General features: G+C 42.8%; 1 protein-coding gene across 5 annotated transcripts; it reads left to right on the top strand.

The window, feature by feature from the left end:
* Positions 1-25,164, top strand: LOC106560671 (lissencephaly-1 homolog B-like). Of its 5 annotated transcripts, XM_014123773.2 has the most exons (12): positions 26-517; positions 12,731-12,792; positions 14,262-14,384; positions 15,323-15,407; positions 15,532-15,606; positions 16,096-16,302; positions 18,050-18,218; positions 18,453-18,555; positions 19,523-19,751; positions 19,867-19,968; positions 20,271-20,427; positions 23,711-25,164. In XM_014123773.2, exons 3-12 carry the CDS (start codon positions 14,353-14,355, stop codon positions 23,782-23,784), a joined length of 1,233 nt encoding a protein of 410 aa, XP_013979248.1. In that variant the 5' UTR covers positions 26-517; positions 12,731-12,792; positions 14,262-14,352; the 3' UTR covers positions 23,785-25,164. The 5 variants fall into 5 exon arrangements, 4 of the variants coding, with proteins under 4 accessions (XP_013979248.1, XP_045543964.1, XP_013979246.1 ...); XR_006756984.1 differs by lacking the exon at positions 12,731-12,792 and having other exon boundaries at positions 1-517; positions 20,222-20,427; XM_045688008.1 differs by lacking the exon at positions 12,731-12,792 and having other exon boundaries at positions 14,249-14,384.
* The last annotated feature ends 448 nt before the right edge of the window (positions 25,165-25,612 follow it).

The raw sequence follows: 25,612 nt of genomic DNA, 5'->3' as shown, positions 1-25,612 counted from the left end.
AGGATTTACAACTACAAACCATTTTGGCACAAATTAGACGTTACATTTGTAAACTCCGAGCTCCCAGATTCGGCATGGGCAAATCTTTTTTTATTCACAGAAGATTCACAATTCGAAGTTTACTAAATTAGTTGAATGCTTGCAAATGCGAAATTAAATTACACATTTGCGAATTACGATACAAACTTGCAGAATTAACTAACACATTTGTTTATCGTATTTGCAACTACGAATCTCAATGTGCGACCACGAAATTCAACATAGAAATGTGCGTACTTTAGTATCCAACGTCCCAAACATTTCCCTTCAGGACAATTTCGTTTAAACTGGGCGTGCGCGCCGTGCTGTCAGCCCATGCGCGTACCCGCGGTACGGAGGCGGTAGTGATACCTCACTGCAACTGATTTACTGAAATAAAGGAGAAAACAAGAGATGTCCTATCACCCAGCAGGGTCTAAGCAAAAACAAAACATTTGATCGCAGAACAAGGACTATGAGACAGATCATACATAGAAGGGTGAGTTGATCTTGTTTTGCCATAAAACGAAGCGGTAATGATTACGATGTGGCTGCATTTTTTTTTTTTTTTGCGCCTCCCGTCTGTCTCAAAATGGCGAAGAGGCTGTTACAGCAACATAAGGTCGGGAAATTGATTATTGTAACTAGATAATATCATGATCTTGCTCTGATCCATTTCTTATGTTGCCTCACAGTGCTTGTTTTGCCCATGGCATTTGCATCGAGTTTGTTTACATGGGACGTTAGCTTGATGGATTTTAAACATTGCTATTTAGCGTTAGCAATTAACCACGGTTCAATTTAATGGTCGGAAGGTGGAATGATTTATTAAAATAGCATAACTATAACGTGAGCTAGTTATATTGAGACGACAATGTCATGTTTGACGAGGACTTTGGTAATAAAATGCTAACAAACCGCTTAGTTTTCTGGCTGAGCTAACCAGCTGCATTACGTTAGCCAACCCGTTAGGTGGCTAGTTAGTTAGCTGGAAGGGCGTGTTAATTGGTCATTGCTGCAACCTTGTCCCAGGTTGCTAGCTGGATAGCTAACGTTAGCTGTTAAAATTCATTTAATGTTAACTATATAATATACTGGTAAACTGGCTAAACCACATATTTTAGTCTCACCTTTGCAGTAATGCAAATATTTAATCTTGCTAAGGAGTTGCCGATTTATGTAACGTTAACCATTAACGTTAGCTGCCTAGCTAGCCTTTTGGAAAGTTAGCTAGTCAGCAAACTGTTCATTTCAGAAGGTTAGCTAGCTATCTAACTTGTTTGCTGTTTTTACGTTAACTAAATTAGTAACATCACTTACTTTCTTGCTTTGGCGGTTGTTCATCAAAAATAACGTTACACAGAACGTGGGCCTCTGGTAGGCTGGCGGATACCTTCCAGAGGAAGAGCGGTCTGTCTCCCTCCAGCAGGTGGCCTTTTTGTCGGTGTTTCGCCCACCAAGCGAGGAGTTTTGGAGGTCAATGAGTGTCAAATTTGGCCAACAACAAAAAATGTGACTTATTTGCTGTGTGATTTTTATTTGCTCAAATAGACATTTCGTAATGTTTAAGTTTTATTTATTTATTTAAAAAAAAATGTCACCTTTATTTAACCAGGTAGGCAAGTTGAGAACAAGTTCTCATTTACAATTGTGACCTGGCCAAGATAAACGTAAGCAGTTTGACACATACAACAACACAGAGTTACACATGGAGTAAAACAAACATACAGTCAATAATATAGTAGAAAAATAAGTCTATATTAAAGAGTGAGCAAATGAGATGAGATACGGGAGGTAAAGGCAAAAAAGGCCATGGTGGCAAAGTAAATACAATATAGCAAGTAAAACACTGGAATGGTAGATTTGCAGTGGAAGAAAGTGCAAAGTAGAAATAGAAATAATGGGGTGCAAAGGAGCAAAATAAATAAATACAGTAGGGGAAGAGAGGGGCTATGTACAGGTGCAGTGATCTGTGAGCTGCTCTGACAGCTGGTGCTTAAAGCTAGTGAGGGAGGTAAGTGTTTCCAGTTTCCGAGATTTTTGTAGTTTGTTCCAGTCATTGGCAGCAGAGAACTGGAAGGAGAGGCGGCCGAAGGAGGAATTGGCTTTGGGGGTGACCAGAGATGTATACCTGCTGGAGTGCGCGCTACGGGTGGGTGCTGAAATGGTGACCAGTGAGCTAAGGGGGAACTTTACCTAGCTGGGTCTTGTAGATGACCTGGAGCCAGTGGGATTGGCGACAAGTATGAAGCGAGGGCCAGCCAACGAGAGCGTACAGGTCGCAGTGGTGGGTAGTATATGGGGCTTTGGGGACAAAACGGATGGCACTGTGATAGACTGCATCCAATTTATTGAGTAGGGTATTGGAGGCTATTTTGTAAATGACATCGCCGAAGTCGAAGATCGGTAGGATGGTCAGTTTTACGACGGTATGTTTGGCAGCATGAGTGAAAGATGCTTTGTTGCGAAATAGGAAGCCAATTCTAGATTTAACTTTGGATTGGAGATGTTTGATGTGAGTCTGGAAGGAGAGTTTACAGTCTAACCAGTCACCTAGGTATTTGTAGTTGTCCACATATTCTAAGTCAGAACCGTCCAGAGTAGTGATGCTGGACGGGCGAGCAGGTGCAGGCAGCGATCGGTTGAAGAGCATGCATTTAGTTTTACATGTATTTAAGAGCAGTTGGAGGCCACGGAAGGAGAGTTGTATGGCATTGAAGCTCGTCTGGAGGTTAGTTAACACAGTGTCCAAAGAAGGGCCAGAAGTATACAGAATGGTGTCTTCTGCGTAGAGGTGGATCAGAGTTGTTAGGAGTGTACTGATATAAGTAGGACGCGACATCGCGTCAACTTTGAGAAAAAAACACTATCAGAGTTGTCTCGAGATTCAAGGAATGAGGCTTGATTTGAGTTATTAGGATCCCAATTAGCTGACGCCAAAGGCGACAGCTAGTCTTGAAAAAGAGATTACAGACGACTTTACAATTTACATTCATTTTAAAATCATGTAGTGTGTGTGTGCATCTATCAGTTACACATGTCAGTATATACACACAAGTCAGTATATACACACAAGTATCACATGGGGAGGTGTTGCTTTATTTGTTTTTTGAAACCAGGTTTGCTGTTCACTTGTGCTATATAAGATGGGAGTTCCATGCACTCATGGCTCTGTATAATACTGTACATTTCCTTGAATTTGTTCTGGGACTGTGAAAAGACCCCTGGTGGCATGTCTGGTGGGGTAAGTGTGTGTGTCAGTGCTCTGTGTAAATTGACTATTCAATCAATTTTGGAATTTCCAACACATGAATGTTTCTTATAAAAACAAGAAGTGAAGCAAGACATGCTGTTCTGTTCTGGGCCAGCTGCAGCTGAACTAGGTCTTTCTTTGCAGCACTTGCCCATATGACTGGACAATAAGATGAGCTAAAACTAGAGCCTGCAGGACTTGCTTTTTGTAGTGTGGTGTCAAAAAAGCAGAGCATCTCTATTACGGACAGACCTCTCCCCATCTTTACAACCATTGACTCTATATGTTCTGACATGACAGTTTTACAATCTGTCTGTCATATCTAGGGTGTTCCTAATTTGCGGTGTGTTGCTTAGGGCACTATCCCAAGTTGATAACTACATAAGTCTACAGCTGCAAGTCACCAGCTTCGGGCAGTCTTCAGGGATGACCTTTTGACCTCGGCGTAAATGTTCAACTTTACTAAGGCTGTTATTTTGTTCAGACCCTTAAGTGATCCGAGCATAAATCCTCAGTAAATATTCCGTTGTACGTGTGTGTTTATGTTTACATAAGCACACATGCCAAGGGAAAGAACCAAGTATCCTGGTAGGCTGCAACCTGTTCAGAATGAGTCTGACTTCACCAGATAATTTCCATGTCGATGCCTGGAGGTCAGTAAGACTTGACGTCGACACATATGTTAAGGTGTCCTGTAGTAGTTTTACTACATGTCAATGTGTCTAACACCATTGTAGCGGTGATTGGTATGAAGGAGGCTATTTCATAGCTCTGTTATCCACGGAGGAGCTAACCTCACAACGGAAGTACTCTCTAAGCACTGAACCAGGCGTATGCGGTGTGATCATGGTTCATGACTTCTAATAACTTTCCTCCTGAATGGAGGGTTCTATTTATTAGTAGCATGTGTGTTAACCATCAGAAGAGTGTTCTGGAGATTCCATTACACGTGTTGCAATCTGAGTGACTAACTCATCTGTCTCTATTATCAATAGCAATTTGACTTGTGAGGTCTCTAATCCTCTTACTGGTTGTTGCTGGACTGACTGCTGCTATTGGTACTGGTACTCAAGGGGACCAGTTATCCTACCGATTTATTTTTAAATCTGAAGTAATATCCTACCGGAACACATGATTAGAGCACTTGACTAGTTGTATTGTAGTTGAAACTACACATGGCAAGGCATTACTATTTTTGCCATTTTGTTTTGGAGATGGAAGTCCACTGGACTTCTTTTACGACCATTGTGGTACACCTCAGTAATATCTTAGATGTGTTCTATGATTATCCCCGTCTAGGGGCCTGTCTGCTCCTCACTGTTCTCATAGGGGAGTTTACAACTAGATTTGTTTTCTGCTCTGGCGGCCTCGTACAGTGATGCACGTAGTCTCAACCACCACCAGCGGTTGGTGTTGGTATCTGGGGCACAACCAAAAAGGTTGGACCCTATGTACAAGTTGTCAGCGGCCGTGTTATGAGAATGGCTGTAACCTTGCAACCAAATCTCCTGGTATTTGTGCTTCAAAACGCTCAGTAGCTGTCGAGGCCTGTCAGTCACCACAGCGTCTGAGTGTGGCAACCTCTTCAGTACCTGCGAACTGAGATGAGGTTGTCTGATATCGCAAAGTGTTTCACCAGTGGGAGTCATCGGGTCAGTTGCTGGACTGACGCCATTAGTGTCATTGTCAGGGGTGACAGTCCCCCACAAAGCAGAAGATGTATCATCGGAATTAGAGTACGCTCTGCACGTCAACGTTATTCTTGCTGAGACGGCCGCAGTGCTTGCGGTAGTGTCCGAAGGGCAAGAAGTTCATCTCAACTACAGTCTTGCATGACTTCAAGGAGGAGTGAAGTTTCTTATTCAAAGACTGCTGGCTCGAAATTTGTGAAAAGAATAGTCAATCAGGTTTGCTGATTGAATGAGAGATCGTAATATCACCTTGGATCGGATTCTGTACCGAGAGGTTTGAAAACATCTCTTTCCCAAGGTATGCTTTCGACAGTTACCCCTCGTGGATGACTGCGTTGCAGCTAGTGTTAGGGGAAGACGGTGTGGTCAGTGGAGAAGGCACTGTGACCTGTAACAATACATGGTTGGTTTTCCGATCCATCAAGTCTGCTCCGAGTAGCAGGGGTTCAGATTTGAGGCTGGTAACATACGCAGGGTGAATGAGCGATACTACATGGAAGTGTAGTTTCAGCATGACTCTCAATGTCAGAGGCGAGGTAGTCTGAGTGAAACCTCGACGTGTAGTGTCGCATCGTTCCACTTTTAACCAACGTTGAGTTGGCTTCAAAGCCCTTTTGAGAACGTCGAACAAGGTTTGAGAGATGAGCGATATTGTCACGCCCGACTCAATAAGTGCATGACAAGTTAAGCAGTCCTCCAGGACCGTTTCCAGGTATGGCCGTTTAGATTTGCGCTTAGTGGACATATTCCCTACAAAGTGGAGTTGTTGTTCGCAACGATGTGCTGTGCCATTTCTGTTCAAGGTGAAAGTAGATTGACTTTTCAGATTTTGAGTGGGCTTAGCTTTAACGGAGCTTTTGACCTTTTTCTTCGTAACCTTTGTATCATGGTCTATGGACAAAGCCTGTGGGCTTATTTCTTGATCAAGCGGCCCCTGGATAGCGTATTGAATGAGAGCGGGAGAAATTTGATTTTTAACTTCCTTACTAAGGGTGTTATTTCCTGCGGACCTGATGTCCTGCAATTCCCCATCTAGTCCTTGTGACTTATCTTTTACCCTTTTCTCAAATTCTTCTCGCTTTAGTTCTTTACGTAGTGGAACTTCTGGAGAACATTGGTTTACGTTTTAATCGTCCTTTAACCCTTTGTTACCCTTGTACTCTGACACTTTGTGTGGGTTGTGTGCAGGAACATCGCGAACAGGTCGATTGTAGCAGCAGTCGTTTCGATGGTGACGTGCTTTACAGTTATTTGGACTGCGGTGGTTATTGGAATCGTGGTATAAACCGTTGTCATGCGTCATCTCTTAACACTCCAATACCTGATAATGCACCCTCTAACTGGAGTGAGTGCTCCTGGTCAAACTTCAAAACCGAGTGGTCAGGGCTCTTAGCGTTGCAAGCTTTTGATGCTTCAAAAGCTGTGCTTGCAAGCTCTGAGTTGTAAGATGGGCCCTGCAGCCCACGTTAACTTGCCTAAGTAGGTAATGAAGGTGGGATACATGTTCAACAAACATTTTGTTTGAATGGTAACAGCGCTTCTATTCCTGTTTCGGTGAGTAGGCCAAAGTAAGCTGAACGAAGCCTATGATGGTAAGCTTGTGGGTGTTCCTTCCGAGCTTGTTTGACAGTGTTAGCCAGTGAGCTATCGTGTTTGCGAGTCACAGAACCACTGAATTCTAATTTCAAGGCTATGGCAAGTTTAGGGTAGTCGTTTAGCACGTGTTGCTGTTGTAGACGAATGAACATCTTCACGTGTCTATTCGACGTTCACTTCAGAACCCTGTAGCGTTCGGGAAGTCATCCATTGAGTCTGTCAGCTAGGAACGCCTCAGTATTGTTTGGCTAACCTGGAACGGGGTCGAAGGTGGAGAAATTCTTGATGAGTTTGTCAAGGCATTCTGCGCCAAGCGGGCAGAGAGGGTTGGCTTCATCCTGTGGGGAAATTTGGTCCTGAAAGGCCAAGAGGAGAAGACTGAGGGAGGCAAAGTCTGAAACCTATCGTCTTCACTCCTTTGAATACCTGGCTCCGGTTGCTTGGTTGGGTAGTCATGCTGTAGCGTGTGACTGTTCTGGAATTCTGCTGCATTGCAGAGTCCACTTGGGTGCTTAGAATACAGATTTTTGGACACATGAGTGACGCACTTGCTCCTTTCGGTCTCAAACTTATCTGTCATGGTTTGCAGATAGAGGTCTTCAGTACACAGTGAGAGATTCAGTGATGAGATTTCCTCCGCTTGCTAAGAAATCAATATTTTCACCCTCATCACCTGAGTTCTCTCATTTGGTCAGCGACTTCAATGAGTTCTGCTGATTTTGTCATTCAACTTGATCAGTTAATGAACACAATGGCTGTCTTTGGTCTGCAGCATTTGGAGTAGAACATTGTTACACCGTACCCAAACCAGCTGCACGCGTTCGCCATTGTGCGCAAATTGATTTTGTCCCCCGACACCAAAAGTGATCAAGACACGCAGGTTACAATATCAAAACAAACTCTGAACCAATTATATTAACCTCTCTAGGGTAGGTGGGACGAAATCGTCCCACCTACTCAACAGCCAGTGGAATCCCGTGGCGCGTTATTCAAATACCTTAATGCTATTACTTTAATTTCTCAAACATATGACTATTTTACACCATTTTAAAGACAAGACTCTCGTTAATCTAACCACACTGTCCGATTTCAAAAAGGCTTTACAACGAAAGCAAAACATTAGATTATGTCAGCAGAGTACCCAGCCAGAAATAATCAGACACCCATTTTTCAAGCTAGCATATAATGTCACATAAACCCAAACCACAGCTAAATGCAGCACTAACCTTTGATGCTCTTCATCAGATGACAATCTTAGGACATTATGTTATACAATACATGCATGTTTTGTTCAATCAAGTTCATATTTATATCAAAAACCAGCTTTTTACATTAGCATGTGACGTTCAGAACTAGCATACCCACCGCAAACTTCCGGTGAATTTACTAAATTACTCACGATAAACGTTCACAAAAAACATAACAATTATTTTAAGAATTATAGATACAGAACTCCTTTATGCAATCGCTATGTCCGATTTTAAAATAGCTTTTCGGCAAAAGCACATTTTGCAATATTCTGAGTAGATAGCCCAACCATCACGGGCTAGCTATTTAGACACCCACCAAGTTTGGCCCTCACCAAACTCCGATTTACTATTAGAAAAATGTGATTACCTTTGCTGTTCTTCGTCAGAATGCACTCCCAGGACTTCTACTTCAATAACAAATGTTGGTTTGGTTCAAAATAATCCAAAGTTATGTTCAAATATCCTCTGTTTTGTTCGTGCGTTCAAGACACTATCTGAAGGGTGACGAAGGGTGACGCGCCCGACGCGTTTCGTGACAAAAAAATTCTAAATATTCCATTACCGTACTCGAAGCATGTCAACCGCTGTTTAAAATCCATTTTTATGCGATTTTTCTCGGAAAAAAGCGATAATATTCCAACCGGGAAACCCTGTTTTAGTTCAAAGACGAAAAAATAAAAACATGGTGTCGCCTCATGCACGCGCCTCAGTCTCATTGTTCTCTGATCGACCATTATCCAAATGCGCTACTGTTTTTCAGCCAGGGCCTGCAAAGACATCATTCAGCGTTTTGCCGCCTTCTGAGAGCCTATGGGAGCCGTAGGAAGTGTCACGTTACAGCAGAGATCCTCAGTTTTCAATAGTGTAGAAGCCCAAGAAATGGTCAGACAGGCCACTTCCTGTAAGGAATCTTCTCAGGTTTTTGCCTGCCATATGAGTTCTGTTATACTCAGACACCATTCAAACAGTTTTACAAACTTTAGGGTGTTTTCTATCCAAAGCCAATAATTATATGCATATTCTAGTTTCTGGGCAGTAGTAATAACCAGATTAAATCGGGTACGTTTTTTATCCGGCCGTGCAAATACTGCCCCCTACCCTAGAGAGGTTAAGATTGATTGATTGTTTTTTTATAAGATAAGTTTAATGCTAGCTAGCAACTTACCTTGGCTTCTTGCTGCCCTCGCATAACAGGTAGTCAGCCTGCCACGCAGGCTCCTTGTGGAGTGCAATGTAAGGCAGGTGGTTAGAGCGTTGGACAAGGTAAAAATCTGTCGTTCTGCCCCTGAACACCGTTCCTAGGCCGTCAATGAAAATAAGAATGTGTTCTTAACTGACTTGCCTAGTTAAATAAAGGTGTAACAAAAAAATAATCGGCAAATCGGTGTTCAAAAATACCGATTTATGAACTTGATATCGGGCCCAATTAATCGGCCATTCCGATTAATCGGTCGAAACCTCTACAAGGTAGGATACAGTCTCAAAATGAGGCTTTTGTTAACCAGATTTCATAGCTTTGGGCAATGGCTCACTGAACTTGTTTTTGTTCTAACATCTGTCCAAGTCGGAAGTTTAATGAAACAATATCAAACCATTTTTTTGTCCATTGAGTGCTAGTGTAGAATTTTACAATTCTCTAAATACAGAACGCTGATTTGGACAGGCAGTTTCACATCCGGAAAGTTTTTTTTTTTTTTTATTATTTTTTTTATGAAAAGTTATTGTAGACTCGTTTCAAGTATGATTGTATTCAAACTTTCTATGCAAAGCTAACTTTCATCAAGGGCTTATGATGTGTAATTGGTTGCCTTTCTCGCTTTGTCAGTACTCGTTCTTAGCGTAACTGATGTGACTGTTACGGATGCTACATTAAATGACCATGGACTCACATAACTTCCTAGATGGCGTAGCAGTTCAGCCGTCTTTGATTTGTCATGTCCCGTGTATCTTTTTCTAAGTATATATTTTTAACCTCAATTTCAACATACTCTCCTGCAACTCGCCTCACCCAATGTGGTATGGATCTGCTATTTTCTATACTTTAGAACCGGAACCCCCAACGGAAGCTAGCCAGCTAACTAGCTACTAGGTAGTTGTCAGTTAGCCACTGCTAGCGGTCACCAGCTAACCTTAGCCCGGTCAACTCCTGCCAGTCTGGACAGCGCGAATCAACCCAGAGCATACCGGACTGATTTTTCTCCAGGGGGCTACAACAGACTCTTCCGTCGCGACGTCCCCCTAAGGCCCTTCTGCTATCCCCGGCCCGCTAGCTGTCTGAATCGCCGTGTCTGCAGCACGCCTAGCTACTCACTGTTCCCTATGATCACTCGGCTACGCATGCCTCTCCCTAATGTCAATATGCCTTGTCCATTGCTGTTTTGGTTAGTGATTGTCTTATTTCATTGTAGATCCTCCAGCCCTGCTCAATATGCCTTAGCTATCCCTTTTGTTCCACCTCCCACACATGCGGTGACCTCACCTGGGTTAAATGGTCTCTCTAGAGACACAACCTCTCATCGTCACTCAATGCCTAGGTTTACCTCCACTGTATTCACATCCGACCATACCCTTGTCTGTACATTATGCCTTGAATCTATTCTTCTGCGCCCAGAAACCTGCTCCTTTTACTCTCTATTCCGGACGTCATAAACAACTAATTCTCATAGCTTTTAGCCGTACCCTTATCCTACTCCTCCTCTGTTCCTCTGGTGATGTAGAGGTGAATCCAGGCCCTGCAGTGCCTAGTTTTGGTGACTTCTGTAACCGTGAAAGCCTTGGTTTCATGAATGTTAACATTAGAAGCCTCCTCCCTAAGTTTGTTTTATTCACTGCCTTAGCACTCTGCCAACCCGGATGTCCTAGCCATGTCTAAATCCTGGCTTAGGAAGGCCACCAAAAACTCTGAAATCTCCATCCCTAACTACAACATTTTCAGACAAGATAGAACGGCCTAAGGGGGCGGAGTTGCAATCTACTGCAGAGAGAGCCTGCAGAGTTCTGTCATAGTATCCAGGTCTGTGCCCAAACAATTCGAGCTTCTACTTCTAAAAATCCACCTTTCCAGAAACAAGTCTCTCTCACCGTTGCTTCTTATAGACCTCCTTCAGCCCCCAGCTGTGCCCTGGACACCATATGTGAATGGATTTCCCCCATCTATCGTCAGAGCTCGTTCTGTTAGGTGACATAAACTGGAACATGCTTAACCTCTCTGGGCTAGGCGGGACGAATTCGTCCCACCTACGCAACAGCCAGTGTAATCCAGTGGCGCGATTTTCAAATACCTTAAAAATCCTATTACTTCAATTTCTCAAACATATGACTATTTTACAGCTATTTAAAGACAAGACTCTTGTTAATCTAACCACACTGTCCGATTTCAAAAAGGCTTTACAACGAAAGCAAAACATAGATTATTTCTGGCTTGGTACTCTGCTGACATAATCTAGACACCCATTTTTCAAGCTAGCATATAATGTCACAAAAACCCAGAAGACAGCTAAATGCAGCACTAACCTTTGATGATCTTCATCAGATGACAACCCTAGGACATTATGTTATACAATACATGCATGTTTTGTTCAATCAAGTTCATATTTATATCAAAAAACAGCTTTTTACATTAGCATGTGACATTCAGAACTAGCATACTTCCGGGGAATTTACTAACAATTTACTAAATTACTCACGATAAACGTTCACAAAAAGCATAACAATTATTTTAAGAATTATAGATACAGAACTCCTCTATGCACTCGATATGTCCGATTTTAAAATGGCTTTTTGGTGAAAGCACATTTTGCAATATTCTAAGTACATAGCCCAGCCATCACTGGCTAGCTATTTAGACACCCGGCAAGTTTAGCCTTCACCAAAATCAGATTTACTATAACAAAAATGTTATTACCTTTGTTGTCTTCGTCAGAATGCACTCCCAGGACTTCTACTTAAATAACAAATGTTGGTTTGGTCCCAAATAATCCATCGTTATATCCAAATAGCGGCGTTTTGTTCGTGCGTTCCAGAAACTATCCGAAATGGTAAATCAGGGTCGTGCGCATGGCGCAATTCGTGACAAAAAAATTCTAAATATTCCATTACCGTACTTCGAAGCATGTCAACCGCTGCTTAAAATCAATTTTTATGCAATTTCTCGTAAAAAAGCGATAATATTCCGACCGGGAATCTCCTTTTCGGTAAACAGAGGAAAAAACACAAAGACGGGGGGCGGCCAGTGCACGCGCCTAAGCCCACAGTCCCTTGATCGGCCACTTGAGAAAGGCGATAATGTGTTTCAGCCTGGGGCTGGAATGACGACATTCAGGTTTTTCCCGGGCTCTGAGAGCCTATTGGAGCCGTGGGAAGTGTCACGTTACCGCAGAGATCCTTTGTAATGGAATGAGATGTCAAAGAAAGACAATAAATGGTCAGACAGGCCACTTCCTGTAAAGGAATCTCTCAGGTTTTGACCTGCCATTTGAGTTCTGTTATACACAGACACCATTCAAACAGTTTTAGAAACTTTGGAGTGTTTTCTATCCAAAGCCAATAATTATATGCATATTGTAGTTACTGGGCAGGAGTAGTAACCAGATTAAATCGGGTACGTTTTTTATCCAGCCGTGAAAATACTGCCCCCTAGCCATAACAGGTTAACGTTATAATAACTTTCTTGTCCACAAAACACATGAGTACACTCACTTGTCACTCAACCACACATGCACACCTACACACACATACCAGTCCTGACAGAGCTGAGTTGGCTCTTGCAGGTGTCAGAGCTGGCATAGGCTTGGTGACAATGTCATATGTGAGAGGTCAGGCTAATTTGGTTCGCGGCCTATTTATGAGCTGGACAGTCAGTGCTGCCTGGAGCCTTCCTGCCTGCCTTTTCACCTTTCCCTTGTCCCCTCCTTTCTCCGCAGTCCCCTCTTCTAACAGGTCCTGTGAGACTGGTGATTAGCAAGCCAGCCCACGATGGCTTTTGGTAGGTAGCCTATACAGTTTGTTTCTCAGAATGAATAACTAGATGGCATAGTTTATTCTGGTGGTTCGGCGTCTCAACATGAGATGACAGACAAACAAACCGTATTCCACCTGTGTCAATCCCTGTGGCCTTTTCTGGTGTGTTGTGGTCTTTACTTAGACCCTGTCTGTCATTCGTTTTGTGGATCTGTCAGCTGGGAGAATGGACTGTCGTTTCTCTATGCATTTTTGAGCTGCTCTTGCCATAATATGGGCTTAGCCCTATTTGGTAAAATACCATATTCTGTATACCACCCCTACCCTGTCACAACATAACTGATTGGCTCAAACAGATTAAGAAGGAAAGAAATTCCACAAATTCACTTTTAATAAGTCACACCTGTTAATTGAAATGCATTCCAGGTGACTACCTGCGTGAAGCTGGTTGAGAGAATGCCAAGAGTGTGCAAAGCTATCATCAAGACAAAGGGTGGCTACTTTAAAGAATCTCCAATATATTTAGATTTAACACTTTCTTGGTTACTACATGATTCCATGTGTTTATAGTTTTGATGTCTTCACTATTATTCTACAATGTAGAAAATAGTAAAAATAAAGAAAAACCCTTGAATGAGTAGGTGTGTCCAAACTTTTGACTGGTACTGTACATTTATTTACACATCTGGAATTTGCCTTTGTGAGAGGTGCTGCCAGCAATAAACCAACAGAATACAGACACAAGTTCACATAGACCTCATACAGAATATACAATATCGGAACAGTAAACTTAAAACATAACTCTGGAGCATCAAATTGTTTGGAACATCAAATCGCATTAAAATTGCAGTATCACATCGCAATAGAATCATGAGAATCGTGATACATATCGTATCGGCACCTACTGTAAGTATTGTGATAATATCGTATCGTGAGGTCTGGCAATTCCCAGCGATACTCCTCAGTCCTGCACTGTCAGCTGTCTGGATGACTAGTCTCTGGCACACACAAACACTGATCCCACGCATACAAACAGTTCTACAGAAAGGATGGTCCCCCCACTTAAACACTTGTAAGCATGTGTACACACACAGACAGACTCTTTTTGGTCTAGCCAATAAGCAGCTTAAAGCCACTGTCACCCCAGCTACTAGCAGTCTTATGGCTCAGGAAGTACATGCTTTGCTGCAGAACCACAAATGGCTGTGTTGGATTTGTTTTTGTTTATTAGTAGATTAGGCTACCCTATCAATATGCTGTACTATTAGCCTAAATATGTTCCACACCTGTCAGAGGCCAGAATGAGAGAAGTGAGCCTTGCCAGTAGGCAGAATGGCAGATAGTTTGTACCGCATTGATTACTAATCTAATAATTTTTCTGTCAATAACCGTAAACTAATTTAATCTTTCCTTCTCGCTCTCCCTCCACCTCTTTTGTTTTGCTCTCTCCCCTCATTCTCGTCCTTGTATCCGCCCCTCTGTTTGGAGTACCAGTTGTAGTCTCTGAGGACTGAGCAGCTGACCTGAGGACCCCCCTACACCCTCACCCCTAGTCCAGAGGGCGAGAGCAGCCACTACAGCCACCATGGTGCTGTCACAGAGACAACGAGATGAACTGTGAGTACACACACACAACACTTGTAGATTAGCCCTGCGTTTGTTTTCATAAAAATAGATTGACAGGAAATCTCTTCGCAGTGAGGCCCTACTCTACTGTTAACTATGCAGGGGGGAATGTTTGGTGTGTATAATCTGTACATGGTTTGTACGGTCATAAATCCTGGATTAGTCATGGAAAATGACTTGTTTTCCAGGCTTGTGTTGGATTTTAAACTTTGAACATTGAGATATTAAAGACATGATCGATCAGACGCATAGTATATAAAGGAGTGAGAGCTGTGGAATGTGCTCGGTGGAAGGGAGGAGATCACAGGATTGCTATAGGTGAAGCAGATGGACATCTGTGGATTAGGTGAAGGAGGGGTTGAAGTCAGGTCAGATCCCCTGAAGGGAGTAATAAGGGTTTAGTATCCTGTTACCCTCTTCCTGTGGAACCATAAGATGGAAGGGTTGGAGAGAAGGAGTGCCCAGCCGCACACATACTTGAACACACACTCACTCACACAGGTTACACTGATCCAGCAGCCACTTGAGGAGTGCTGATGTCACCGCCTGAATTTAGAGCTGCTGCTCATAAAACATTTATCCCACATCAGAGAACGGAACCATGCTGCCACTCTGCGCGCGGTTGGTCTGCTTCTTCTGAGTTGTTTCCATGACCACCAGAAACACTCTGGCTGTGATTAATTCTTCAGCATTGTTTTCCTAGAGGAAACATTTCACTGGACACACACTTTTCTGATACAGTATTCAAGGAGGAATGGTAACTACCTGCAGTCAGAACACTGACTGAATGAAACGTGCTCGGTTAAAACTGGATGTGAGATTTTGTTACATACCCAGCATGATTATGAAGATTGAACCTTGGAATATAATGTGCATATTGACAGCTGTGTTTTGTGCTCTCTTTATTCTCTCCTCTCTCTCTTTCTCAGAAACCGAGCGATAGGAGACTACCTCCGCTCAAACGGCTATGAAGAAGCCTATTCCACCTTCAAGAAAGAGGCTGAGTTAGATATGGTAAGAGCACGCACACACTAACTTGCCACACTAACCTATTCTTTGATTTCCTTGCAATTATTTGAAACCTAGAGATCACGCTCTCATTTTTCCATTTCTGTCTCCCACTCCCTTTTTTCCCAAGAATGAGGAGTTAGATAAGAAGTACGCTGGTCTTTTGGAAAAGAAATGGACCTCCGTCATCAGATTACAGAAGAAGGTGAGTGTTGACGTCACGTTTGTGGTGTTATGGTATTTGGTGTGCGTGTTTGATTTTCCATCCCATATTGGAGTTGCAGATGGTTTTTAAGCATGCTCTTATGCACTTTGCACCATTTTAACAGTTGTTTTTTTTTTTTTTTTTTATGTTATTTTGTGTCGTCTCATGTGTTTACTATATATAGGATGCTTTCTTGGCCAGGGCTCACTTGTACAATAGATGTAGTTCTCAGTGTCACCTCTGGTTAAATAAAGGATTAATAAAAACGTGTGTTTATCTGGAGTATGAGTGAAATAACTCTGTGTTGGAGAACCATAAACAACCAGGAGAACCATAAACAACCAACTGAACTATCACGTCTTGTACTCTCTCGTTGTCATCTTTTCCACACCTTTATCTTCTCTCTCCCTTCACTCCCCTACCTTCTCTCGCACCTTTCCCCCATCCCTCTCTCATCTTCACCCTCTCTCCCGTCCTCTCTCCCCCCAGGTGATGGAGCTGGAGTCGAAGCTGAACGAGGCCAAGGAGGAGATGACTCTAGGGGGTCCGGTGGCCCAGAAGAGGGACCCTAAGGAGTGGATCCCCCGTCCTCCAGAGAGATACGCTCTAAGCGGCCACCGCTCCCCCGTCACACGGGTCATCTTCCACCCTGTCTTCTCCGTCATGGTCACTGCTTCTGAGGACGCCACCATCAAGGTCTGTATGTGTCAATCATTTTCTAAGATCTTGGTTTAAAAGTAAATGTGTACCAGGGAGCCATAGCCCAATGTAAGATACAAGTTTATTTTATCCAGCACATATAGAAATATATTGGCACCCTTGCACTTTTCTTAAATAATTCCCTATTTCTTCTAAAATAAGTTGAAATTTAAATAATTGCTCTCTACACCTTGTTGGATTTTCAACATTGCAGAACCAATTAAAATGTTGTAAACTTAAGTTTACAAATTTAATTGAGAAAATAAAGACAAGGACAAAACCATTGGTAAACATAGGAAGACACCACTGCTGAGGGGCACACAAGAAAGCCTGATTTGATTGAACTTCTCAAAAAGCACCCTAAATCTGGGGGAAATGTTCTGTGACCCAATAAAACAACGTGTTAGCTCTTAGGTAGTACAGCACTGTGTTTACTGACGACTAAATGAATCATTCAATGAAAAAAAACGCCCTCCCTACAATCAAACATGGCGGTTTGATAATGCTGTGGGGTTGCTTTTGCCACCTCTCATACTGGAGGCCTTGAACGTGCACAGGGCATCATAAAATGAGGAGATTATCAGATCTCCAGTTTTCAACCCAGTGTCCAAAAACTGGCTCTCCATTGGAGGTTGTGGGTGTTCCAGCAGGACAACAACCCCAAACACGCATCAAAAAGCACCCAAGAATGGTTTAAGAAGAAACTCTGGAGTGGCTAGCCAAGAGTCCAGCTCTGAATCACATCCAAAAACCTATGGCGAGATTAGAAAACAGCAGTTGGTGGAGGGCACCAATCAAACAGTGAAGAATTAGTACAGTGTGCTGCTGAAGAGTGGGTCAAATTGCCAGTAGAAAGGTGCAGCAAGCTCATTGAAGGCTACAGGAAGTGTTTGCCTGCAGTTATCTTGGCCAAAGGCTGTGAAACCAGGTACTAGCTCTGGGGTGCCCAATAACCTTGTCCAAGCCATTTGTGTTCATTTTTTTTAATTAAAATTGCAAACTTAGGTTTTATAAAAATGTATTTGTTCTGCAATATTGAAAATCCATAACAAGGTGTGGAGACCATTACATTTTTTTCAGTTTTCAACTTATTTATAGAGAATCATCTAAGGAAAGTGCAATGGTGCCAATATATTTGTCCACAACTGTATGTCAGTGACTGTCACATTAGATATCTCTGCTGCTGCTATAGCTGCTATTCCTCCCCTTCATCTTCTCGATATCCTTTCTTCTACTCAGTCTTTATCTCTCCTCTTCCTCTCCTCCTGCTCTATTGCTCCCCTTCATCTTCTCGATATCCTCACTTCTACTCTGTCTTCATCTCTGCTCTTCCTCTCTCCTCCTGCTCTATTGGTCTCCTTTTCACTCGCTCCCTTCTCCCCCCATCTCTCGCTCTTCTCATTCTCTCTCTCTCTCCTTATCTTTTCTGCTTTGTCACTGTCGAGATGGGGTGATGCTCTGGTAACCGGGTCAACGCTGTCAGAGCATGGAGCACTGCACCCTGGGATACATGTGAATCTCATCCTGCACTGTCAACTTCTTCCTCTCTTTCCTTCGTCCTCTGTCAACTTCTTCCTCTCTTTCCTTCGTCCTCTGTCAACTTCTTCCTCTCTTTCCTTCGTCCTCTGTCAACTTCTTCCTCTTTCCTTCGTGCTCTCTTCTTCTGCATTGACCCAGAAGAAGTTTATTGCCCTGTCATGTTGAAAAATGTTTCAACTGACTATGCTTTTGTGTCTCTCTCTAGGTGTGGGACTATGAGGCAGGGGACTTTGAGCGGACACTGAAGGGCCATACAGATTCTGTCCAGGACATTTCCTTTGACCAGACGGGCAAGCTGCTGGCCTCCTGCTCTGCAGACATGACCATCAAGCTGTGGGACTTCCAGGGCTTTGAGTGCATCCGCACTATGCATGGTGAGGGTCTGGGGGGGGGGTGTGGTGTGTCTGTGTTCCTCCAAGTGGTATAACAGCAAACAAGCACTATTACCCAATGTGCACCTACCTACATTGTTAGTGTACTTACGTGGTTACTTCAACAGTGTACTTATGTAATTACTGCCATAGAATCATTCTATTTATCTTTGGTTACTACAATGTAATTACTGTGGTATACTAGGTATTGTAAAGCCTTACTGATGTCACTTTCAGGTCATGACCACAACGTGTCTTCTGTAGCCATCATGCCCAATGGAGACCACATAGTCTCCGCCTCCAGAGACAAGACCATCAAGATGTGGGAGGTGGCCACTGGGTGAGACACACACACTTATCAGGTGCTGAAATACTGTATCTCTTGTTATATTAGTCCAGTGAAGGGATGTTCGAACATATACACAGACTGACACATTCTGGTGTCCAGTATTCTGGTTTTGCTGGAGAGGTGTGTGTGTGTGTGTGTGTGTGTGTGTGTGTGTGTGTGTGTGTCTAGCTACGCTACATGACCAAAAGTATGTGGACACCTGCTCGTTGAACATCTCATTCCAAAATCATGGGCATTTATATGGAGTTAGTCCCCCTTTGCTTCAATGGAGTTGTCAGGGCTTTGTACAGGCCAGTCAAGTTCTTCCACACCGATCTCTACAAACATTTCTGTATGGACCTCGCTTTATGCACGGGGGCATTGTCATGGTGAAACAGGAAAGGGCCTTCCTCAAATTGTTGCCACAAAGTTGGAAGCACAGAATTGCGTATGCTGTAGTGTTAAGGTTTCCCTTCATTGGAACTAAGGGGCCCGAACCATGAAAAACAGCCCCAGACCATTATTCCTCCTCCACTAAACTTTACAGTTGGCACTATGCATTGGGGCAGGTAGCGTTCTCCTGGCATCCGCCAAACCAAAATTTGACTGCCAGATGGTGAAGTGTGATTTATCACTCCAGAGAACTCGTTTCCACTGCTCCAGAGTCCATTGGCGGCGAGCTTAACACCACTCCAGCCGACACTTGGCATTGCGCATGGTGATCTTAGGCTTGTGTGCGGCTGCTCGGCCATGGAAACCCATTTCATGAAGCTCCCGACGAACAGTTCTTGTGCTGATGTTGCTCCCAGAGGCAGTTTGGAACTCGGTTGTGAGTGTTGCAACTGAGGACAGATGATTTTCCTCGATTTACACCTCTCAGCAACGGGTGTGGGTGAAATAATAGCTGAATCCACTAATTTGAAGGGATGTCCACATACTTTTGTGTGTGTAACTTGGGCGAGTCGGTTTCTTTCTCTAGGTATTGTGTGAAGACATTTACAGGCCACAGGGAGTGGGTGAGGATGGTCCGGCCCAACCAGGATGGTTCTCTTATCGCCAGCTGTTCCAACGACCAGACGGTGCGTGTGTGGGTGGCCACCTCCAAGGAGTGTAAGGCTGAGCTGCGAGAGCACGAACACGTGGTGGAGTGTATCGCCTGGGCCCCCGATACCGCTCACCCCACTATCCTGGAGGCTACTGGCTCAGAGGTGAGGAGAACCTCTATACTATGAGGTATTTTGAAATGATGACACGTGTTTCGGCAATACAACTTGTTTTTTGTTCATGCTTATAAGCATATTTTCACCCCCCCATTCTCTGTAGAGTAAGAAGAGTGGGAAGCCCGGCCCATTCCTTATCTCTGGCTCTAGAGATAAGACCATCAAGATGTGGGACATCAGCACTGGCATGTGCCTTATGACTCTGGTGAGTGTGTGTGTGTGCACATTTTACTATACTTGTGAGTACCAGAAGTCCTCAAGAATAGTAAACCAACAAAATTAGAAGTGAGGACATTTTGCTGGTCCTCACTTGTAAAAAGGCTATTTTAAGGTTAGGGAAAATAGGATTTTGTTCGTTACATTCCCCTCAGGTAGCACGATTGGTCATGATAACTGGGTGTGTGTGGATGTCCAAAGTGTTTTTTTTCCCTCAGGTTGGTTGCGTGTGTTCCCTCTAGGTGGGTCATGATAACTGGGTGTGTGTAACGTGTTCTATCCTCCCTCTAGGTGGGTCATGATAACTGGGTACGTGGTGTGTTGGTGCACCCTGGAGGCAGGTTCATAGTGAGCTGTGCTGATGATAAGACTCTGAGGATCTGGGACTACAAGAACAAGCGCTGCTTGAAGACCCTGTTTGCCCATGAACACTTTGTTACCTCTCTGGGTAAGAGTCTGTGTGTGCATTCCCTTAAATATTGTAGTACTAGTCAAAACCACCTGTTTGTGTGTGCGTAATCTCCAACACTTCTGCCAGTTCCACAGTTCTACCTCCACCCAGTCCATCATCAGGGTTTGTACGGTCATAAAAATTCTGGGAAAGTCATGTAATTTTTTTATGGTCTTTTCCAGGCTTAGAAAAGTTGGGGGAAATGATAAAATCCTAAATGTTTTGGGAAAGTAATTAACATAAATTACTAAATGTATTTTTCATGTAATTTATTTAGGCACAGTTTAAAAATATATATTTTCTCAATCTAATAAAAATCAACATATCAGCGAGGATCGGAATTACACTTTACCGCATCTGTTTGCGCGTGTCACCTGCATGTGTGAGAGACGAGTGGGCCGTTGCTCATGTGAATCGAAATAATAATTTCAATCGCGAATCAGTTTCTGGAAAAAACGATTACATGTCGCCTTCTGGATTATGTGGCTTCAAAACTTGTTTTGTAGATACTTCCAGTTAATTTGGGCATCCAATGGATGGGACATTGCAACTCAATAGATTCTAGTCAGGGTAAATATGACTAAACTCGAAAAGGTACATTTCCTGAAGAAAGTTAGTGGGTTCGCTTCACCTGAAAAAAATATATATATTTGGAGCCTACCATAGACTTGATGAATGAGCAGATTTATTTCAAAATGCGTAAAAACATATTTGGTTGTAATGTTACAGTTGCTTCAAAGTATTCACCCCGCTTTACCGTTTCCAGATTATTGTTAAAGCCTGAATTCGAAATTCATTACATTGACATTTTCTCACTGCTCTACACACAATACCTGTAATGTCAAAGTGGAATTTTGTTTGTAGAACATTTTAGAAATTAATAAAAAATGTAAAGCTGAAATGTCTTGAGTCAATAAGTAATCAACCCCTTTGTTATGGCAAGCCTAAATAAGTTCAGGAGTAAAATGTGCTTAACAAATTGCATAATAAGTTGCATGGACTCATTCCGTGTTCAATAATGGTGGTTAACATGACTTGAATGACTGCCCCATCTCTGTACCCCACACATACAATTATCTGTAAGGTCCCTCAATCGAGTAGTGAATTTCAAGCACAGATTCAACCACGAAGACCAGGGAGGTTTTTCAATGCCTTGCAAAAAAGTGCACTGATTGGTAGATGTGTAGAAATACAATAAAGCAGATGCTGAATATCCCCTTGAGCATGGTGAAGTTATCCATTAATTTCACCATGAGGCCAATGGTGATTTTTAAAACGGTTACAGAGTTTAATGGCTGTGATAGGAGAAAACTGAGGATAGAATAACATTTTAGTTACTCCACAATACTAACCTACATGACAGAGGAAAAAGGAAGCCTGTACCAAATAAAATAAAGATTCCAAACATGCCTTATGTATGCAACAAGGCACTTAAACCTTTGATGCGTACGATCACATATTTGTGATCATTGTTGAGTGGTCCCTAAAGCGTACCATTCTGAAAAGCATCTAAACAATGTTTTGTACTGATGGGAAATAAAGGTCTTTACAACTTTATTCCTCAATTTCACCTTTTATTGTAAAAGATAAATGGGAACTTCATCACACGGAACACATTCACAGCCAAACTCATTCCATAAACCAGTCTAAATAACAGGTTGCGCTGATACAAAACACAAATGAGCAAGCTAATAGCTAGACTTGTGCTCACCAGAGATGCGTTACATTGTAAACAAGGGAGAAATGTAATATTGTTTAGAAAAGAGATGCGTGTCAGCTAAGCCAACAGCAGCTAAATTCTTTATGATGGCAGCCATGTTTTAAGTTTGACAAGCAAAAACTCCCTAACCCCAGAATGCCATTCACTATAAAATGCAAATAAGCAAAGTCAAAAATGGCTGCGCCCATTGCCTTAAAAATATGAACTTAATTTGGCCACTTTTCAGCATATTCCAAATCTTCAATGTACGTGTTAGTGTATACAAGAACTGGAACACATGAATTGACAAGTCGTTTACCATTTTTGACAAATCACAAAACAAATAAAATGTTATGACCTCGCATATCATCACACTAAATACAAGCCTACTGCCTAGCCGAGCCGTAGTGTGAAAGCTAAACAGGGATGAAACCTTTTTTTTGGGGGGGGGGTTCATTTAAATTGTGGGGGGTTTTCAATTCTTCGGGACAAGTCTCTGAATGTCCTTGAGTGGCCCAGCCAGAGCCTGGACTTGAACCAGCCAGAGCCTGGACTTGAACCCGATCTAACATCCTCTGGAGAGACCTGAAAATAGCTGTGCATCGACGCTCCCCATCCAACCTGACAGAGCTTGAGAGGACTTGCAGAGAAGAATGGGAGAAACTCCCCAAATACAGGTGTGCCAAGCTTGTGGTGTCATACCGAAGACTTGAGGCTGTAATCGCTGCCGACGGTGCTTCAACAAAGTACTGAGTTAAAGGGTCTGAATACTTATGTAAATGTAATGTTTATTTAATTATTATTATTTTTTTTTACCAACATTTCTAAACCTGTTTTTGCTTTGTCATTATGGGCTATTGTGTGTAGATGGGTGAATATATAGAACAAAAATATATATGCTACATGGAACAATTTTTAAAAGATTTTTACCAAGTTACAGTTCATATAAAGAAATCACTCAATTGAAATGCATTCATTAGGCCCTAATTTACGGATTTCACATGACTGGGCCAGGGCGCAGCCATGGATCAGCCTGGGAGTGGATAGGCCCACCCACTTGGGAGACAGGCCCTGCCAATCAGAATGTGTTTTTCCCCACAAAAGGGCTTTATTACAGACTGAAAGTACTCAGTTTCATCAGCTGTCTGGGTGACTGGTCTCAGATGATCCACCAGGTGAAGAAGCCAGATGTGGAGGTCCTGGTGTGGTTCCAAGTGGTCTGCAGTTCTGTGGCCGGTTGGACATACTACCAAATTCTCTAAAACAATGTTATCTTGGCAAAGGAGAAATGCTCACTAACAAGGATGTGCACTAATTTGTTTACACAATTTGAGAAATAAGCTTTTTGTGTGTGTGAACATTTGTCATCTTTAATTTCAGCTCAGGAAACATGGGACCAACACTTTACATGTTGTTTATATTGTTGTTCAGTGTGCTTTATTAATATTAATTTCAGCTGTGGAATAAGTCTAGGGTTATGAATATTTTCTGAAGGCACTGTATACATCAAGGGTGGTCAACCATCTTCCCGGAGAGCTAATAGGTGTAAGCTTTTATTCCAATCTGTATTTCTTTCCCCAGATATGCACCAGACTGCTCCCTACGTGGTGACAGGCAGCGTTGATCAGACAGTCAAAGTGTGGGAGTGTCGCTGAGTCTGCCTGCTACCTCCCTCTCCTCATCTTCCTCTCTACCCTCCAACCACAGCCCTATACAACCTCCCTCTCCTCATCTTCCTCTCTACCCTCCAACCACAGCCCTATACAACCTCCCTCTCCTCATCTTCCTCTCTACCCTCCAACCACAGCCCTATACAACCTCCCTCTCCTCATCTTCCTCTCTACCCTCCAACCACAGCCCTATACAACCTCCCTCTCCTCATCTTCCTCTCTACCCCACAACCACAGCCCTATACACTCGCCCAACCTCCTGCTCTACTCTTCCAGAAGCAGCATTAGTGCTCCCCTAAATAGCAGCCTCTCCTCCCCTAACCACCTCCTTTATCCCCACAAAAGCAGCCCTATACCCCCTCCTACCCACAATCCGACACTTTCTCTCTGACACTCACCTAAGCCCAACCTCCCGCACTCTATACCATTGTTACCCAGGCTCTGTCCCTCATCTCCCGGCCCTGTTTTAAAATAAATATTGATTGTCCTTATGTAAATTATTCTGGATGTAGAGTATGCTTAATAAATATTACTCTCTCTCTCTCTCTCTCTCACTCACTCACTCACATAGACACAACAACAAAAAAATCAGTATTCCTTGGATGGTGACTTCCCCAAAAAATGTGTATACTGTACATTTGCCATGACGTGGGGGTCAAAGTGTAAATGGTTCCTGTGTCCTTCCCCAGTGAATGCTGGGTAATTGTGACCGTGCACATAAACCAATCACATCTGTTCTTTAAGGGTTTGGTTTGGGTTTTATTTTGTTTCTTGCTGCCACTGTTATTCTGACGCTACCTAGAAGAGGGAGAGAGAGAATTGTGACGGAGGAGTAGAATAAGAGATGAAATGCGTGTGCATTTGCGTGCGTACTGTGTGTATGTAGTCTGTGTATGGAGGTAGAGAATAGAGGTGTGTGTGTGGAGGCAAGGCTTTCTATTCCTCTGTTTATACTCCCTCACTTACTGGTAACTGACTGGCTTCTAGTAGATACAAGGATCTTCAAGATCCCTATGCTGCGAAGAACATACACACAAATGAACAGCCTTTCTTGCTCTGTCATACACACACATCAAGGAAGATGCATAGATGAGCAGACTCTTTATATTTGTGTTACACACACCATACACATAAACACACTTCTGCTGTGGTGTGACCCAAGAGCACCCTGTGCCCACTCATTCTCTGCTGTCTGCCTTGTTAACCCTCTTGAGGTCTCCCTCACCAAGGGATTTCCTTCTGCTTTCTGTACTCTTACTGCTCTCTTTGTCACACACACTCACACAGATGCACATAAGCACAGTAAACTTGTGTTCCAATATCTGTATGTGATTGTTTGCAACATAAAAATATCTGTAAATATAACATTGGCCTTGTGTGCTTTTTTTTTTTTTTTATCAAGAGGTACGCACATTTTGCACAGCCTGGGGACGCCAAAGTGAAGGTGGAGTTAGCTGTTGTAATCGAGTACTGTAGAGCTCGGAGGCTGAGAATGTCTTCACAAACTAAAACAAAAGATAAGGAAAAATTGTCAGATTAATAAAGAAATACTTATTTCTCAGACTGCCATAAACTTCCATTTTCCTCATGCAAACTGCTGTGGAAATGGTTTAATGCAGGTCTCTAAGCCCTTTATATCGCAATATCTACTAAGCTAACATATTATTTCAAGATGGTCATAATGTATCATATAGCCACTTGATTTTTTTTATTTTAGGACCTCCTGAAGGTATAAATATATAATTTGATTAAACATAGAATTCGGCCTTTACTGCTATAGCCCATAGAAACACGTTGAATACCACATTTTTAC

Source organism: Salmo salar, chromosome ssa10, assembly GCF_905237065.1.
Source record: "Salmo salar chromosome ssa10, Ssal_v3.1, whole genome shotgun sequence".
Classification (NCBI taxonomy): Eukaryota; Metazoa; Chordata; class Actinopteri; order Salmoniformes; family Salmonidae; genus Salmo; species Salmo salar.
The sequence above is the reverse complement of the archived record's forward strand: the minus strand, read 5'-3'. Positions and strand labels throughout refer to the sequence as shown.

Excerpts from the sequence above, each read along its gene's own strand:
- LOC106560671 (XM_045688008.1), top strand. The coding sequence starts at position 14,353 with ATGGTGCTGTCACAGAGACAACGAGATGAACT. Across the intron at positions 15,607-16,095 it reads TCATCAGATTACAGAAGAAG|GTGATGGAGCTGGAGTCGAA; the intron begins GTGAGTGTTGAC and ends CTCTCCCCCCAG. Across the intron at positions 18,556-19,522 it reads ATGTGGGAGGTGGCCACTGG|GTATTGTGTGAAGACATTTA; the intron begins GTGAGACACACA and ends TTCTTTCTCTAG.